Raw genomic sequence first — 18125 nt, forward strand, 5'->3', positions numbered from 1 at the left:
AAGACATGGAAGCAACCTAAATGTCTATTGACAGATGAATGGATAAAGAAGATGTGATACATATATACAATGGAATATTACTCAGCCATAAAAAAGAATGAAATAATGCCATTTGCAGCAACATGGATGGACCTAGAGATTATGATACTAAGTGAAGTCAGAGAGAGAAAGCCAAATATCATATTTAACTTATATGTGGAATCTAAAATATGATACAACTGAACATATTTACAAAACAGAAATAGACTCACAGACATAGAAAACAAACATACAGTCACCAAAGGCGAAAGAGGGGGAAGGATAAATTGTGAATTTGGGATTAACAGGTATACACTACTATATATAAAAATAGATAAACAACAGGGACCTGCTGTATAACATAGGGAACTATATTCAGTATCTTGTAATAACCTATAATGGAAAAGAATCTGAAAAAGAATATATACATAAATGTACATTCTTCCTGTACACCTGAAACATTGTAAATCAACTGTACTTCAATAAAAAATAACGAAGGAACCCATACCTGGCATTACATTTTCCCATCCACTAGTGTTGAACTTTACTATCTGGTGTACTGCAACACTGTGTGCATTTGAGTGTGGTATCCTGTATTTACGACTCCATATACAGTATCTGTTGACATATTAGCATCAAGAGTCTTTTAGGAGAGTTCCTGAGTAGCTCAATTCGTAATTCCAATTCATGATTAGAGGAAGAAGAAAGGCAAAAAACCTAACTGCATGCTTTATTAGTGCATCAGCTTTTCTCTGTTAGGCCTTAAAGAAGTAACAAAGGGGAAATAAAATCACAGTTCTTACTGAACTATGCAAGTAGCACATTTACAGGTTCACTTAGCAAGTTGTATGGCATTTAAATAAAAACAAAAAATTTTAAAAATATAGGTCATCTCCAACACAAAATGAGTTCTTAGAAGTCTTAAAGAACCTTATGCTAAACAACTATATGAAGGAAAGCTAAACAAACACAACGCCTCCTGTTATCATGGAAGACAAGTTATATTTACACTATGAAGATACTTTGCTTCACGTTGTCCATCTTGCCTAATGAAGACACTGTTTGGTCAAACATGTTTTACATCTGACATCCGTTTCTCTTAGGAAATAAAATACCTGTCATTCAAGGGGTTATTGAAACAAAAAATATGAAGCCAAAGGGAGATGTCTTTACTTTTTTTTTAAAGTGTCTTAATTTTTTTTTAATTAATTTTTATTTTTGGCTGTGTTGGGTCTTCATTGCTGTGCACGGGCTTTCTCTAGTTGTGGCGAGCGGGGGCTACTCTTTGTTGCAGTGCGCAGGCTTTTCATTGTGGTGGCTTCTCTTATTGCAGAGCACGGGCTCTAGGTATGCGGACTTCAGTAGCTGTGGCATGCAGCCTCAGTAGTTGTGACGCGCGGGCTCTAGAGTGCAGGCTCTGTAGTTGTGGCACGTGGGCTTAGTTGCTCCACGGCATATGGGATCTTCCCGGACCAAGGCTCAAACCCCTGTCCCTTGCATTGGCAGGTGGATTCTTAACTGCTGCACCACCAGCAAAGTCCGGAGATGTCTTTACTTTTAGTATTGCTTTTAAGATCCCAGATTCTTACCCCGACTTGTATTTACTTTGATTCTAGTGGCCAAGGATGTCAATATTCTTTTTGATGAATTGGAAGCTGTCAACAGTCCTTGCAAAGATGACGATTCTCTCCTTCACCCTGGAAACCTGACCAGTACTTCAGATGATGCTAGCAGATTGGAAGCAGGGGGAGAGGTAAGTGTGTGCGATTTCTTAAAAACACAACTCTTGATCCAGGCAGGAACCTGACAAGCATAATCCAGTAGATTGTTTAAAGTCATCATCTCATTGAACTGTGGGTTCCTGAGGGAAAAAAACGACCAGGTCTTGTAATCCTGTGATGTCCTCTAGGAGTCTAAGCACATTTCAGGGATCTGAAATCTACTTACTCTCAAAACAAACTTTCAGTGGGTCATACACCTTATACCCAAAGGCATTTTGTTTTTATAGAGAAGATTCTTAAAACCACCCATCATTTTAAAATGATCTACGTTCTGGGTGTCGCTAACTAGTAAAAAGCTAGCTTTACAAGGATGTTGAAATCTTGTAAAATTGAAATGAAATCAATTTCTGTTGAAATCTCCCAGCATGTAGAACAGTGACACAGAGTGGACCAGACCTCAGTAGGTGTTGGGTTGTCTGAAGCCTCTCTGAGTTTCCATTTGCCTCTGTAATCTGGGAACTCATTGCAATTGTAAATAGACCCATCTGTTCATGTGTCATTTTGGGGGGAAAAATAAGTATTTTGTTAAAGGCATTCACTGTTGCTCAGCTGTGTCTCAGTGGAGTTTAATATCTCCTTTGTATATGCACTAGGTTTAGGTGATAGGAGCACAGATCAGAGTCAACTAATTTATTGTGTATTCTTAACATTCTTTAAGAATACACAACTAATTTATTGTGTATTCTTAACGTTTTTATTATTCCAGAGGCTGTTAACTAGTGAAAGGATAACACCTTTGACCAGGGAAAATTGTTTACTTCTACCAAGCTTCCCAGTCCTCTCTATAAATACCATATGCTACTTATCTATGTGTGGGGTTTTTTTGTTTGTTTTTGTTTTTTGTAAGAAAAAACTCATTCTATCATCATCTTTTCACACAGAAACTTTGGATGCCATAATGTGGCATAAAGGAAGGACCTTGAAAGGCACCTCAAAAAGCAGCTAGTGTAATCCCCTTAATTTATAGATGATGAAACAGTCTCAGGTAGGTTAGGGCTTTGCTAACCCTCCTCTTGAAGCCTTGGCTGGTTTTGCAGATAGATGCTAATGTGTTCAATCTACAGGATAGTTCCCTTCCCTGGCAGATGATTGTTAAGAAAGTGTTTATTTGGGTAGACGTCTGAGTACTTCTTAAGGCAGAAGCCAAAAATCGTCAGTGAGGATTGGTCATCAATTATAAATACCTACACCAGCTATGAGACGTGTTATTTCCATCACTCCTGACTGAGATTTTCGTTTTGGATGAGGTTGCACGCATGTCACTTGTGCGTGAGTATGGATTCTAGCAGTGGCCTTGGAGGTCTGGCTTGTGTTCCTTCTTCATACTACTATTTGGAAACTGACATGTACTGTGTCCTCCAGTTTTTTGGGTGTTTATGCATACGGTTGACCCTTGAATGACGTAGGTTTGAACTGTGCGGGTCCGCCTATACATGGAAGTTTTTCCATAGTAGACACTACATTACTACGTGGTATGTGGTTGGTTGAATCCGTGACGCTGAGGAACTGTGGATATGGAGGCCCCACTATGACTATAAGTTACAAGTGGATTTAACCCCGTTGTTGTTCACAACTGTATACACAAATATCACACGAAAAATAATTTTCTTATTGTGGGAAAAAAATTTGAGAAATCCTGAACTAAAGTATTACTAAAACCATCAAACCACTTGTGGTCTCATCCTTCTCTCCTCCCGGATGGACTGTCTTCCTGAATTTTTGTGTTTTTTATTCTCTTGCTCTAAAAATGGTTTTACCATGCATACATAAGTAGCCTTAACAACTTATTTTACATTGATTTTATTTTGTGCTTTATAAAAAATGGTATCATGCAGTATAAAGTCTTTTGTGACTTGCTTTTTTCTGTCAATATTGTTCTTAAGATTTTTGCTTACTATTAGATGCATCAGTAGTTCGTTTTCACTGCTGTATAATATTCCACTGTATCACTGTTCTACAGTCTATTTATCTATTTGCCTCTTCATTGATTTGCACTGATTCCTATGTTTAAATTTTTTTCTCTTATGAATCATGCTGCTGTGAACATTCATATACATGTTTCCTAGCTGCTTTACCAGGAATTTCTGTAGGGATATATGTTATGTAAATGTTCAGTTTCACAAGATGATGCTAGTGTGTTTTCCAGAGTAAATATATCAATTTTCACTCTCACCTGTAGAATGTGAGAATTCTCAGTTGCTCCACATCCTTGCCAACATTTGGTATTGTTAGGTGACTTAAGTTTTGCCCATTTGACTGCTTTTTCCAATTTTTATTTTGTTTCCTCTTGTTTACATTTTTCATTAATAAAAGTGTAATTTTGATAAAACACAAGGAAATGCATTTAGTTTTAATCGTTCTTTAATATTACTCACCCAAGGCTCAATTTTGAGTGTCTTAAACTGGTCCCTTTCTCTTTGTGTGCAGACAGTACCAGAAAAAAACAAATCAAATGGACTTTACTTCAGAGATGGAAAGTGTAGAATTGACTACATTCTTGTGTACAGAAAATCCAACCCCCAGATGGAAAAGAGAGAGATATTTGAAAGAAATATTAGAGCAGAAGGATTACAAATGGAGAAAGAGGTAAATAGTTTGCTTGGATGAGAAAAAATATAAATATACATCTATTCATATTGGGAGACAATTAAAAAATAAGCAGTTAGTCATTATGTTAACTGAATGTTTCATTTGCTGAGGGTTTGCCAATCTGCAGTGTGTGGAGAATGTTCTAGCAATTAGATTTTCGCAGCACAGTTTGCCTTTGAGAGCATTTTAATGCCAAAAGATTCCGTAAAAATCAAAATATTCAAATGAAATGGATTGTTTCAAAGTGTTATAATTTACCTGATTTCCTACATCTACTGCTTCTCGATGTTAATGGCGGGTTCTATTTGCATGGATTAAAGAAAACTTCGGATAAAAAGCAATCACCCCACCATAGAGGCTCTTTTTACATTTCAGGAAACATGATGGGTTTGGGTATCCTCACACACAAGCAGAAGACACTGGCTGATTGGGCCAAAAACAGCTGGGACTTACAGAGTGATTCTGTTTTTAAAAGACATTCAGGTTGTTTTTATCAAGTTCCCAAACTCAAGGATTACCTTATCAGTGTTTACTCTTTCCCTTTTCTCCTCTGCAGGGGAAGTTTGAGGATGGTACAAGAGGCCCAGCCTTTGATAATAATCCACAATGGGATTATTGTGTACCCAGAAACGCTGTGCGCGTTTCTAGAACTTGGCCTTGTTGGCTGGATTATGTAACTCTTCTCAGATTTTCCCTGAACACTGTGCACAGCTTCTGGAGCTTTTCATAGTCCAGAAGAACATGTTGCCAATTAAAAGGGTTTGCTTCTGATTCTGCTTTTCAAGGCTAAAGGATAGATCTTTGAAGTCAGACATCCATGTTTTTCTTTATACGGTGAAGGTTGCATGCTAATCTTGGTACACTTTAGATAAATAGGATGTTTCCAGGTCTGTTAGACTAGCCTCCACTCTGGAGCATTTATAAAACAGAAGTGATATTTTTCTGGAAGTCTCCAAAAAGAGAATTAGAAAAACAGTGAGATGAGTATAGCCTTAAGGGAACAGGTTCTCATTCTCAGGAAAGTGGAAGCAGATAGCCCAAAAGACTGCTTCAGCTGGAGTTTCCCCCAGAGCAACAAATGGAGTTAAATATGTTGTTTTTTCCACTTTTGTGGGGTTCCAGAAAATCTTTCCTATACCCGCTGAACATGCCTTTGATAAATCTTGTTCTTTAAGTTTCTCTTGAGACAGTGGTGTATTCTTATCTTAACATTGATAGTGCATTAATATTTTATCCCTAAAAATCTTTTCTTCATCTTTTATTCTAAGTTTCAGAATTTTTATGTAAAGAAATAAAAGATCTGTATTGCGACATGATCTGAAATAACGAAAGTCCTTCGTGTGATTCATTCTGACTCTGTCCGAGTTTTGATTCCCATCAAAACTAGGTAACTTGCTTCAGTTAATGAAAGATTTATATTTGGAGCTTCGTAACTATTCTCTCCACTCCTGGGGCTTCTTTTGTGTAGGTCTTTTCAATGTCATTTTGTGGCTTACGAGTTAAAACTCAAAAAGCCTAATACTTTCCCAAAAAAAATACCTTACTAAAGAAATGACACATCTCCTGTATGTCTCCTAAAAATCATCTGTACTACAGTATTCAGCTGCCAGGATTAGAGCAGGTAGCTGAGGACGGTTATTCTGTCTTTTAGTGCGCAGTTGGTTCTGTGTAATCCAGGGTTGACCATAGTGTGTTAGATGTTCAGCTCATATGATTTTAGTGGTATACAAGATAATTTTGTTTGGTTCTAATTTAAAACAAATTTTAATACCTAGGTATTTATTTTAATGTTTACTGGAAAAAATAGCAGTTGGGAAAAGGGCAATATCACCATATGGCAAAACTTCAGAAAAACTTATCTAAGCATCTCTTTCTCTCCCTTCCCCCCAAAAGTTCTTCTCTCGGTGGCAGCTTCCCTACAGTCCTCTATCCACTACCAACAGCTTGGTTTTCTGGAAACTTCTTCCTAAGCAGCTTTTCCCTGTGGCCCAAACTCTGCATAAGCAGCACAGTTTGACTCTAACTCTGTCTCTGAGCTCTGCTTTGCGTCCTCACAGCCACAGCCAGTGGATCTCAGCACATCCTTCCTTGCTTAGAGGCAGCAGGAAATTATAGCTAAATTAATTTTCCCTGTCACAACTAATTAAAATAAAATGTCCCTTGTATGAACAGTCAATCTGTATCTCCATTGTATAATTAGATTTAAAACCCATCGGAAGCACTTTTATTTAAATCTAGTGTTTTCATAAATAGTTTCAGTAGAAAGACAGCAATTTTAATAGCTCTTTCAGCTTCCAGAAGTTACTTCCACCTTTTATACATAAAACAAAGCACATAGTTCAAGGTGGAAAAGAAGAAAGAAAACCCAGGGGGCTTCCTGTGAATCCACACGTACCTGATGTATGATCAGTATCGTCTTCATTACCTGTGTGTCATGATGTCCAACAGTTACAGAAAATGTGTCACAGACTTAGAAGCTTTTGTTTCCAAATCAGTAAAGACAGGCTCTGTAGTTGAACAGTTTAATAGAAAGAGAATCTTTATCTCTTTTAACGTTGAAAGTCAAGAAACACAGCCAGGAAAATCTTTAATTCATGATAAAAGTGAGGATGTAGTCAAATTTCATCTCTCGTGGAAACTGTGCGCCCCACCTGATCAGTCAGCAGGTAAGTGCTTGTTTTAGCGCCCTGGGTCTTTAATATTCTGTAACTCATCTTTCATATAAGCCCAGAGAAAGCAATTCACAGCAAAGTTCCCAAAGAAAGTATCAAATCCAAGTGATTTTCTTCTTAAGTGTCTGTCTGTTTAAAGAGATTCCCTTCTTTAAAGGTAAATTCATATTTATAAATTCACATTTTGATGAATTTGTAAATAAAAAATAATTTTTTTTCATTTTTAATTTTATGTCCATCATTGACTCTTTGGTACCTATTTTTAAATCATTATCAATAAGAGGTTTATATCTTCCTTCATATGAAGGGTCAGGTCATGGATGACTTTGGGATTATTGGGGGTGTATGAGTACCAGTTAGATTAATGGAGCACCCTTCCTCTTGAGAATCACACAGAGCACGGGTGGAAACTCATATCATCAGTTGTTTACCAAATAACTGTATTTATATAAATCGTACCATCTTGATGGTAGTTAACTTCATTCAACACATATTTATTACACACTTACTCTCTGCCAGGCACTGCCTTAAGCACTAAGAACTCAGCAGTGAATAAAAAAGACAAAAAATTCCTGCTGGGCTTCCCTGGTGGCGCAGTGGTTGAGAGTCCGCCTGCCGATGCAGGGGACACCGGGTTCGTGCCCCGGTCCGGGAAGATCCCACATGCCGCGGAGCGGCTGGGCCCGTGAGCCATGGCCACTGAGCCTGCACGTCCGGAGCCTGTGCTCCGCAATGGGAGAGGCCGCAACAGTGAGAGGCCCACGTACCACAAAAAAAAAAAAAAAAAAAAAATTCCTGCCCTGTGGGAAATTAAGAACAAACTAAATGAGGAAATCTGTGTTGAAGAACAATAAATGCTAAGGAGAAAAAAGTAAAGCAGGAAGTGTCGAGAAGGACTTGCAATTTTATGAAAGTTGGTAAAGGCGGGCCTCTTTCCCAGGGAACAAGAATAGCATGTGCAAAGGCCCTGAGTCAGGAGCATGCCTGGTGTGTTTATGGAACAGTAAAGAGGCCAGTATGACAGGAGTTGACTGAGCAGAGTAGAGAATAGTGAGAAATTATATCAGAGAGGCAACAGAAGCCAGATGACATCAGGTCTTATTGGTCACTGGGCAACTTTAGTTTTTCTCTGCATGACATGGGAAATCACCGGACAGTTTTGAGCCAAGGCATGATAAGATCTGGTTTCTGTTTCATTAGGGTCATTGGGGTTTCCTGGTGATAGTAGACTGTGGGAAGTGGGGAGGTGGTGAGGGCAGAATCAGAGAGGTCAGTTAGGAGAGTCGTCACAAGAATCCAAGAGAGAGGTGATGGTGGCTTGGCCAAGCGCACAGCAGGGGAGATGCTGAGAAGAGTAGGAAGTAGAGCCGATGGGAACTGAAGACAGATCGAATGAGTGATGTGAAGGAGTCACAGGCCATTCATCTGTCATACACTGTTCATTTAAAGAGTTGGAAGAGGGACTTCCCTGGTGGTCCAGTGGTTACAAACCCGCCCTTCCAGTGCAGGGGGCGTGACTTGGATCCCCGATCGGGGAACTAAGATCCCACATGCTGCATGACACGGCCAAAACCAGAAAAATAAAGTTGGAAGAACTGCCATTTACAGGGCAGCAGAGGGAAGTGGGTTCCCTTGTAGACGTGTTGAGTTTGAGGTGTCCCGGTGGTGGAGATGTTGAATAGGAGGGAAGAGTCTGGAAGACAGGCAGAGATCTGGGCTGGAAAACCTAGAGGGTGTGGTGCCTGGAGGGAAGTGTTTCAGGAGGGAAGGAGCAGTTGTGTCAGATGCTGCTGCTGGACGGGGTGAGTAAGATGAAGACTGAAAGTTAGTCACTGAATTTAGCGATGTGGAGGGCTCTGGGGAGCTGGGCAAGAGAAGTTTCCACGGAGAGGTGGAAGTGAAATCATGGCTAAATGTGTTCAAGAATTGGGGGAGAAAATATGGAGACAGCAGATAGAAATAGCTTTTTCACGGAGTTTCACTGTAAAGGAAAAGAGAAATGGAGTGATAACTGGTGTAAGACTTTGGGTCAAGAAAGCGTTCTTTTTATTTAAGATGGGAGAAATAACTGCATGATTTCATGCTAATAGAAATAATTTGAGAGGCAAACTTGATGTTGGGGAAAAGTGAGGGAAGAATTTTTGGAGCAGCGTCCTCAAAGCAATAAAAAAGAACGGCCACGAGTTCCTCCCATGCAGGGACCCACCTGCCTGCATCTATGTCCACAAATGCAGCCGTGCCCCTGCTGCTGAGGGTGTTCTGACTGTGCTCCTAGCTTAAGCCAACCCTTTGCTTTGGACATAACACCCCATCCTCTCAGTCCTACTCAAGGACATTGCCCCCTCCAAAGAGAAAATATAGTAAGCTTTAAAAACAGAAATTCACAAAACAGTGCAATGTGTCAAAATAGCCTGTTTGTGTTTTCACTTGTTTCTCAGAAGGATTGGAATATCTCACTGTAGTAATCACATGCATAGCACTCAGGGTTGGGAATCTTGGACATTTTCTTTGAGATGATGACAAAAAATAGTATTAAATTCTCACTCTTGCCTTCGTGAATCACGTACTATTATCATCTCCATTTTATAGGTGAGACAATTGAGGCAAAGCAGTAACTTGCCCCAGGTGGCAAAGCCAGTAAGAGATAAAGCCCAGATTCTAACTTGAGCCTACTTACTCTTTATCCTTATATCATGTTGATTCCTGGTATTTAAAAATGAATCTCAGTAAAGAAGATGTGGCACATATATATACAATGGAATATTACTCAGCCATAAAAAGAAATGAAACTGAGTTATTTGTAATGAGGTGGATGGACCTAGAGTCTGTCATACAGAGTGAAGTAAGAAAGAGAAAAACAAATACCGTATGCTAACACATATATGTGGAATCTAAAAAAAATGGTTCTGATGAACCTAAGGGGAGACAGGAATAAAGACACAGATGTAGAGAATGGACTTGAGCACATGGGGAGGGAGAAGGGTAAGCTGGGACAAAGTGAGAGAGTGGCATGGACATATATACACTACCAAACGTAAAATAGATAGCTAGTGGGAAGCAGCCACCTAGCACAGGGAGATCAGCTCAGTGCTTTGTGTCCACCTAGAGGGGTGGGATAGGGAGGGTGGGAGGGAGACGCAGAGGGAGGAGATATGGGGATATACATATGCATATAGCTAACTCATTTGGTTATACAGCAGAAACTAACACAGCATGGTAAAGCAATTATACTCCAATAAAGATGTTAAAAAAGAAAAAGAATCTCAGGGTTGAAGAAGTTAGGACACAAGTGGAGTTATGAAAGGGAACCAGGAAAATCGGGGTGCTGAATGAAATTGGGTGCTATCTTGACTGTATTTCCTTGCACTTTGGCTGCCAGTAGCCATGGATTTGAATCTTGATACAACTGCTTATTAGCTGGGTGGTCTTGAGCAGTTTTTCAAACTTCTCTGGATCTCAGCTTCCACATTTTTAATAATGAGGATAATATTATTTACCATGAACTGTGTGAGGATTAAGTGAGCCCGTGCAGGTGAATACACAGTACAGTGTAAATCTTTTTTATTTTACCTGTTTTACCTTCTATTCATGGCAAACAATTTATGACTGTGATATAAAAGTTCTTTGTAAAGTATTTTTAAAAGTGAGTCAAGGGCTTCCCTGGTGGTGCAGTGGTTGAGAGTCCGCCTGCCGATGCAGGGGACACGGGTTCGTGCCCCGGTCCGGGAAGATCCCACATGCCATGGAGCAGCTGGGTCTGTGAGCCATGGCCGCTGAGCCTGCGCGTCCGGAGCCTGTGCTCCACAACGGGAGAGGCCACAACAGTGAGAGGCCCGCGTACCGCAAAAAAAAAAGTGAGTCAAATTCAGGAAATACAGGAAAGTGGCACAAGCATGATTGCAGTCTGTTACCTGGCTAGTTGTTGTGGTGGACAGACCCTAAAGTCTGTGATGCCTGCCTCCTGGTTTTCATGCCTTTGTGCAATTTCCTCCCCTTGAGTGCACGTGAGACCTGTGACTTGCTTTTACCCAACAGAATATGGCGAATGTAGTGGGATGTTACTTCTGTGGTTATTTATATTATGGTATATAAAACCCTGTCTCAGCTGACTGGAGTTAGAGAGACTCTCCTTTACTGACTTTGAAGAAGTAAGCTCCCATATTGTGAAACAGTCCATGAAGGGAGCCCCTATGCAAAGAAAGGCGGGGGGTGGCCTCTAGGAGCTGAGAGTTGCTCCCAGCTGACAGCTGGCCAGAGAACAGGGACCTCAGTCCTACAACCACAAGGTGAGCTCTGCCAACAAATGGCGGATCTTGAAAATAGATCTTGCCTCAGTCGAGCCTCTCCTGAGACGGCAGCCCTGGCCAAGACCTGTATTGCAGCCTGGTGAGACCCTGAAGCAGAGGACCCAGCTAAGCTGTGTCTGGATTCCTGACCTACAGAAACTGTAAACTCGTTAATATGTGTTGTTTTAAGCCTCTAAATTTGTGGTAATTTGTTACACAGCAACAGTTAACTAACACAGTGGTTAAGAGTCTGGGTTAGACATTCCGAGTTCTCATTTGTTTTCATTATTAAAAGCTATGTGCTCCTAGGAAAGTTAGCTCATCTGCAAAATGAGGCTAATGATGAGATCTATTTCATGAGTTATTATGATAATTAAATGAAATCATTCATATCAAGTGCTTATCTTTGTACCTGTCATATTGTAAGCAATTAATACATCTATTACCATCATTATAGTTATCATAACAGCTAAACACAGTGTATTAACATTTTTACTTTTAAAATAGTTTTTCGGGCTTCCCTGGTGGCACAGTGGTTGAGAGTCCACCTGCCGATGCAGGGGACGCGGGTTCGTGCCCCGGTCTGGGAAGATCCCACATGCTGCGGAGTGGCTGGGTCCATGAGCCATGGCCGCTGAGCCTGCACGTCCGGAGCCTGTGCTCCACAACGGGAGAGGCCACAACAGTGAGAGGCCTGCGTACCGCAAAAAAAAAAAAAACTTTTTCAAGGCAAAGTTTTTGGAAAATTTTTCATACAGTTTATAGATTCCTTAAAATGTAACCATTAGGATAGCAACATCAACTGACTATATATTGCTAATAATGTATATGCATGAATGAGATTAATGATTACCTTCAGTGCTCTTGGAAAAACTTAGAATACCTTAGGTAACATGTTTAACATTGTCAACCTTCAGACATTTATCTGCCCAGAGGATTTGGTTTTAGATTCATCAGGGAATAAAATTATAGAGCAACCCAGAACTGAAAAACGGTACTTGAGTGCCCATCCTAGTCTTGCTTTACACCTATTCAAGGGAAGACTATACCAAGATTCCCCATGGAAGGTGCTAATCTCACCTAGATTGTTCTCTGCCTTCACAGGCTTCCTGCCCATCCTACCTTCCTATTTTCATCCCTGTTCATGTTCTGCAACCACTGTTACTATAGATGTTCTCTCTGGATCCAGAGCTCTGAGAATGAAGGGGAAAGAACCAGAGTCTCCTCCCTTCTTTTATAGTTCAAACTATGATGATTGTCTAAAATAAATCTGTCTGGACAAACTGAACTATGCAAATTCCTGTCCTCTAGTATTTTCTGGACCCTCAAAAGAGACTTAGACCTTACTCCACTTAATAATCTCCATTTTCTGATATGTCATATATATGTATTACCAAGGGTCTCAAGTTGGAGTTGAAGGGAAAGGAAAATTAAGGACAGTTCTAAGCAAAGAGTGAAGGAGGCAGATTTTCTTTTGAAAATCAAAGCCCTGGAAATTCCTTGAGTATTTGTCTTAATCTAACTGGGCCGCTGTAACAAAATACCATAGGCTGGGTGGGTTGTAAATAACAAAAACTTATTTCTCACAGTTCTAAAGGCTGGAAGTTCCAGATCAAGGTGCTGATGAGGACCCTGTTCCTGGTTCATAGACAGCGTCTTCTTGCTGTGTCTTCACATGGTGAAAGGAGGTAGAGAGCTCTCTGAGGTCTCTTTTTTAAAGGAGCTAATCCCATTTTTGATGACTCCATGACCTAATGACCTCTCAAAGGCCCCACCTCCTACTACCATCACATGGGGGGTTAGAATTTCAACATATGAATTTTAAGGGGATACAATTCAGATCAGAGCAGTACCTTTCAGGAGTTCATTGTTGATCTGTACTGGCAGTGGACTTTTTAAAAAGTGGTGTCTGAGGTTGAATTTCTTTCCTAAACAGAAACAGAGCCTGAGGCAAGGATTTTTGCTAAAGTTGTTGATGGGTGGAGTGCTCTCAGGAGACAGGGGAGTGAGGGAAGTAGAAGAGGTCAGAGGAGAAAAGCTACACTGAGAGTATAGTCTCTGCTCCAAGCGGGAAGCTCTGGAGCAGAGGGAGCACCACAGAGGTGGTTCACCTTTAAAGCAGAGGTCCCCCTGCCTATCCGTCATTGGCTGAGGCTGGGGGAGGTGATGGGAGGTGAGTGCTGCTTCTGCTTGGCAGAGGGTAGTTCTTCAACACCCACAGCTGCTCGGCTTCTGGGCTGTCAACCATCAGAATTCATTACCACTGACGCTGATATCTCTACCGGCAGTAGAGGTGCTGCCAAATCTGTGCTTTCAGATGGCCCACTTTGAGATTGCAGCAGTCAGGGAATTCATGGTGGTCTTGATGGAAGTGGAAAAAAGAGCAGGTGCACGGGGGCATTTCTTCTGCTTTAATTTGTTCAGATTTTCCTCTAAGTTTAGGATACTCCATCCTAAAAGCAAGGATTCCACGTGGCTGGTATAATCACTTTGAGGTCAGAGACGGTGTCTTACGGGTTTTTTACAGTAAGACCGAGCCCAGTGCTTAGCTTGTGGGATTTTGAGTTTGTTGCGAGAGGTTGTAAATAGCTGATTGGCATGGCTGTGTTTGGGTAACATCAACCAATTTAGCTCTAGGATTTCTCAACCTCAGCACTGTTGACGTTTGGGGCTGGGTAATTCTTTGTTGTAGGAGGCTGTTCAGTGTACTGTAGGAGGTTTAGCAGCGTCCCTAGCCTCTATCCACTAGATCCCAGCAGTATTCCTCCTCCCACCTCACTAAGTTATGACAACCAAAAATGTCTCCAAGTATGGTCCTATGTCCGCAGGAGCAGGTGTATAAGATTGTCCCTAGCTGAGAACTACTGAGTTAGACTCTTAGTGCAACAAACTGCATAGAGTTGTATCTATGAGATATCTAGAGGAATTCAAGGCAGCTATTCCGTCTTTCTTCCACCTGGACCAGCTAACTTAAGCACTCTTAATATCAGACTCTTGAATCATGAAGATGCCTATGTCTTTGAAGAGAGAATAGGGTAAATTAAGATTGGCCTTTCAAACCAGACAACAGGGATTCAGATCCACTGGTACTTTCTCACTTACTGAGTAAATATCCAGGCAAGGCTCTTAACCACGCTGTGCCTTAGCGTCTTCATTTATTAAACAGTAGATAATCCTAACTAATGGGGCTACTATGTAGATAAAATGAGCTAATACATTATAACACGCTTAGAAGAGAGTCCAGCACGTATTAGGTGGTTGTTGGTATTGATAAAGAAGGGAGTGGCTCCAGCCCCTGGTCACCCTGTGTTCTGATCTCAGGCACTCAACCCCATGCCCTCTTGGACTGAGGGTCCCTGGCTTGTGTCTAGGGAAACCTGAGGGGATCTGGTGTGTGGCAAGACATACCAATAGTAAGTCCCACCTCATCACCAGGATTTGGTCCTTCTGGTGTCACCTACCATTGCCCTAGATCAGTCCATCAGAATTAGAGCCTCATTCTCACTGGTCCCTCTTCTTAAGGTAGTTTCATCAAATGGTGGGAGCGAGGGGGCTCTCTCCTTCTCTCTCTCTGTTTCATTCTCTCTTTCTCTGTCTTTGTTTCTCTCTCCCTCTTTCTGTCTCTGTCTTCCTCTCCCCACCACTCCTCCTTATTCTCACTCTAATTTTTGAGACCAGTTTAAAGAGCTGAGGGCCTACTTATTTTTACCTCAACTGCTTTTGCTTGTTTAGGAAGACAGAGTTTAATCAAAATATTTCTGTTGCCAGGTCAAGATGACCAGTACAAGTTATCCTGAACTGATTTACTCAAAGGATCATTCTAAACCAATACATATTTCATGTGACTCACGCATATTCCTTTGCTCAAGACAAAACAACGTTAAGGAAAAAATATACCCATTATATAAGGCACAGCTGAAGAACTCATGTCACATTATGAACTATTGTTACCAATCCCACGAGAAGAAAATTAATCTAAAAGATCTTCTCACTGGTCTAAAATGAACTTGTCTGATATAAAACACATTTTGCATTGTCATTTGTTACTTACCAAATGTGGGCATTGTAGGGTTGCAGCTGTGAAAGGAACTGAAAGTCTTTTCTTGACTGTTATTTTTGTTCCTGTTGTTCTTACTATGTGTTACGTTAAATTGCTGAAAACTACACAAAGTGTATACTAGGGATATGACATTAATTATTAATTCATGAGATGGAGTGATTTCAAAGTTTTGAAGCAGTCTAGAGAGCTGTAAATCCATGGTCTCCTGCTTGTAATCCTTACAAGTGGAAAACTTGAAAAAGGTGAACTGCAAGCTGAAGTTTATGAACCAAGCCTGATGCACTTCAACTGCAAAAGTGATGATGCAGCACTGTCCCTGGAGGCAAAGACCAAGGCTTAACTCGCTTCCTGTTGTGTCTTAGGCATATTTTAAGAGCAGTCAATGGCATCCGATGATTCCATTTCCAGATGGAGTCATTCTTCATTCATTCATCAAGTATCTAATGAGCATCGTGTCTACTGTGAGGGAAGAGAAGCATTAAATGTGTCAGGTGCGATGAGTACTGTGGAGAAAATATGCAGGAATCCTGGGAGGGAGTCACTGTTTTGTTCAGGAGTTCAAGGCAAGTCTCCAGGATAATGAGCAAACTAAGAGAGAAGTTGGCATGTGCATTCCTAAACCCAGCTCTCAAAAGCCCCTCAGAGTTTTCCCACTGTTGGGACTACTTCTGCCTTGCATTTTCCCATGTGTGGACTGGGATGAGGGTTGGAAGAATAAGTGGAACCACTAAGTAGGGTGAGGGTGTGTCCTATAGAAGGAGGGGAACTGGCTGGATTTGGCTGGGGTGGGGGTGGGGAAGATGACAGGGTTTGCATCTCCACAGCCTCTCCCAGGGCACAGAGCAGGGACAAATCAAGTGCCTGAGAAGTGTTGGGGCCTTTGCGGAGACCTGACCTGGTTGCAAACCCCTCCCTAACTTGTCCTTTGCTATTCATCAGTTTAGCTTCCACCCCTTTTGGTGCTACGTCTTTCATGGTCTTCCACACTTTTGTCTACACGTACATCAAGTTTCGTCTTTGAAGGTCTTCCCTCGTGCTTGTAACTGCTTGGCCCCTCTTCAGTTAGAGTTCTGCAGAAAACAAGCCACTCTGTGTCTTCCAAGAACGAAGGCTTTGATACAGAGGCTTACACCATCGATGAAAAGGGCAGGGAAGTCACCTCCAGCTGCTTCCTGAAGCATCGTAGCGGTGGTCCCAAGCGCTGGCCTGGAAGCCCCTAGGGGTCCCAAGAATGCTGGACTGTGACACACATGATTCTCAGAAGACTTACCTGAAGCTGTCTCTAACTTACACAACTGTGTCTAGCTGCCTACCTGGAGGAAAAAACAGCCTCTTCCACTTTCCAGATTTTACTTATCCCTCGTTGTTAACTCTAACCCAGAGCCCCCCAGGGAAGGGGATTCTGGGAAATGCAGTCCCAGCTTCTCCTCAGCAATTCAGAGGAGACTTCAGAAAGAGGGGGGACAGAGATGCCAAGATGACAGCAAACAGCATGGCACAACCACTAGACCTCCTCCTACCAGGATTGACTGGACACCTGACCCTTCATCTAAGGCTATACCAGCCCCTTCTCTGTCATACCCAAAGGGTTACAGTTGTAAGTCATGAATACTAATACTGTCCCTCAGGGTGATGGTTGAATAGCTTTTTCTGGTGTTTCATGTGGCCATAGCTGGATACCTTGACCACAGACACAGTACCTCCCTCACACCCAAACCTTTGTTCTGATGCTACCACTAGACAATTCTTTGTTCGCAGCAGAGCTGAATTCATTGAGACCAAATCTTTGGGAGTCAGACAGCAGCAGTCACAAGCCCACATAAGGAGACATCTGTGGGTCTGTGCTGCAGGAGGAAGGGAGAGGACAAAGGAAAGACAAGCTGAAAACTCCTCTCACAATTGAGAAAAGAGGAAGGTTCCCTCCACCACTTGCAGCTCCTATGGTGTTAGAGTGTCAGTCACCATGCGTACAGATGTCTATCACATTCCAGGCTCTGTGCCAGGCAGAATAAAAAATGAAAGAGTGCTCCCGTTATCAATTGTTGCCTAACAGACAACTCCAGAACTTGTGGTTTAAAACAACAGTCGTTTATTTTATTCTCAAGTCTGCAGTTGGGCAGGGCTCTGCAGGACCAGCTCTTCTCTGTTCAATGGGCATCAGCAGGGGCCGTGCTCCCAGGGAGGCTGGCAGACCCCCTTTCAAAGTGACTCTCAGCTGAGAGCTCAGCCAGGCCTGGGGGCTGTAGGCTTGGTTTCTTTCCCTGTGGATCTCTGCACAGGCTTCTCTGAGGCTCCCCTGCCTCAGGCATCCTCATGACGTGGTACCTATGTTCCAAGAGAATGAGACAGATGTGCATTTTTTTAAACTGAAGTATAGTTGATTTGCAATATTGTGTTAGTTTCAGGTATACAACAAAGTGATTCAGTTATATATTTTTCAGGTTCTTTTCCATTATAGGTTATTACAAGACATTGAATATATAATAGTTCCCTGTTCTGTACAATAGGTCCTTGTTGCTTATCTATTTTACGTATAGTAGTTTGTATCTGTTAATCCCACCCTCCTATTTAATCCCTTCCCCTCCTCCCTTTCCCCTTTGGTAGCCATATGTTTGTTTTTATGACTATGAGTCTGTTTCTGTTTTATGTATAGAGTCATTTGTATTATTTTTTAGATTCCACATATAAGTGATATCATATAATATCTCTTTCTCTGCCT

The 18125-nt window shown here is 41.5% G+C and overlaps 1 protein-coding gene across 5 annotated transcripts in view; it reads left to right on the plus strand.

The window, feature by feature from the left end:
• ANO4 (anoctamin 4) overlaps window positions 1-18125 on the plus strand; it is a 450544-nt gene that overhangs the window by 253854 nt on the left and 178565 nt on the right. For 4 of the 5 annotated variants that reach the window (XM_067697681.1, XM_067697682.1, XM_067697683.1 and 1 more), the window contains 2 exons: window positions 1635-1771; window positions 4227-4385. In XM_067697681.1, coding sequence (XP_067553782.1) covers window positions 1635-1771; window positions 4227-4385 — 296 coding nt within the window. Of the gene's footprint in view, window positions 1-1634; window positions 1772-4226; window positions 4386-18125 lie in introns of those variants that run through there. The other variant, XM_067697685.1, reaches the window with a different exon arrangement.

This window comes from Pseudorca crassidens, chromosome 11 (genome assembly GCF_039906515.1).
Source record: "Pseudorca crassidens isolate mPseCra1 chromosome 11, mPseCra1.hap1, whole genome shotgun sequence".
In the NCBI taxonomy this organism is placed as follows: domain Eukaryota; kingdom Metazoa; phylum Chordata; class Mammalia; order Artiodactyla; family Delphinidae; genus Pseudorca; species Pseudorca crassidens.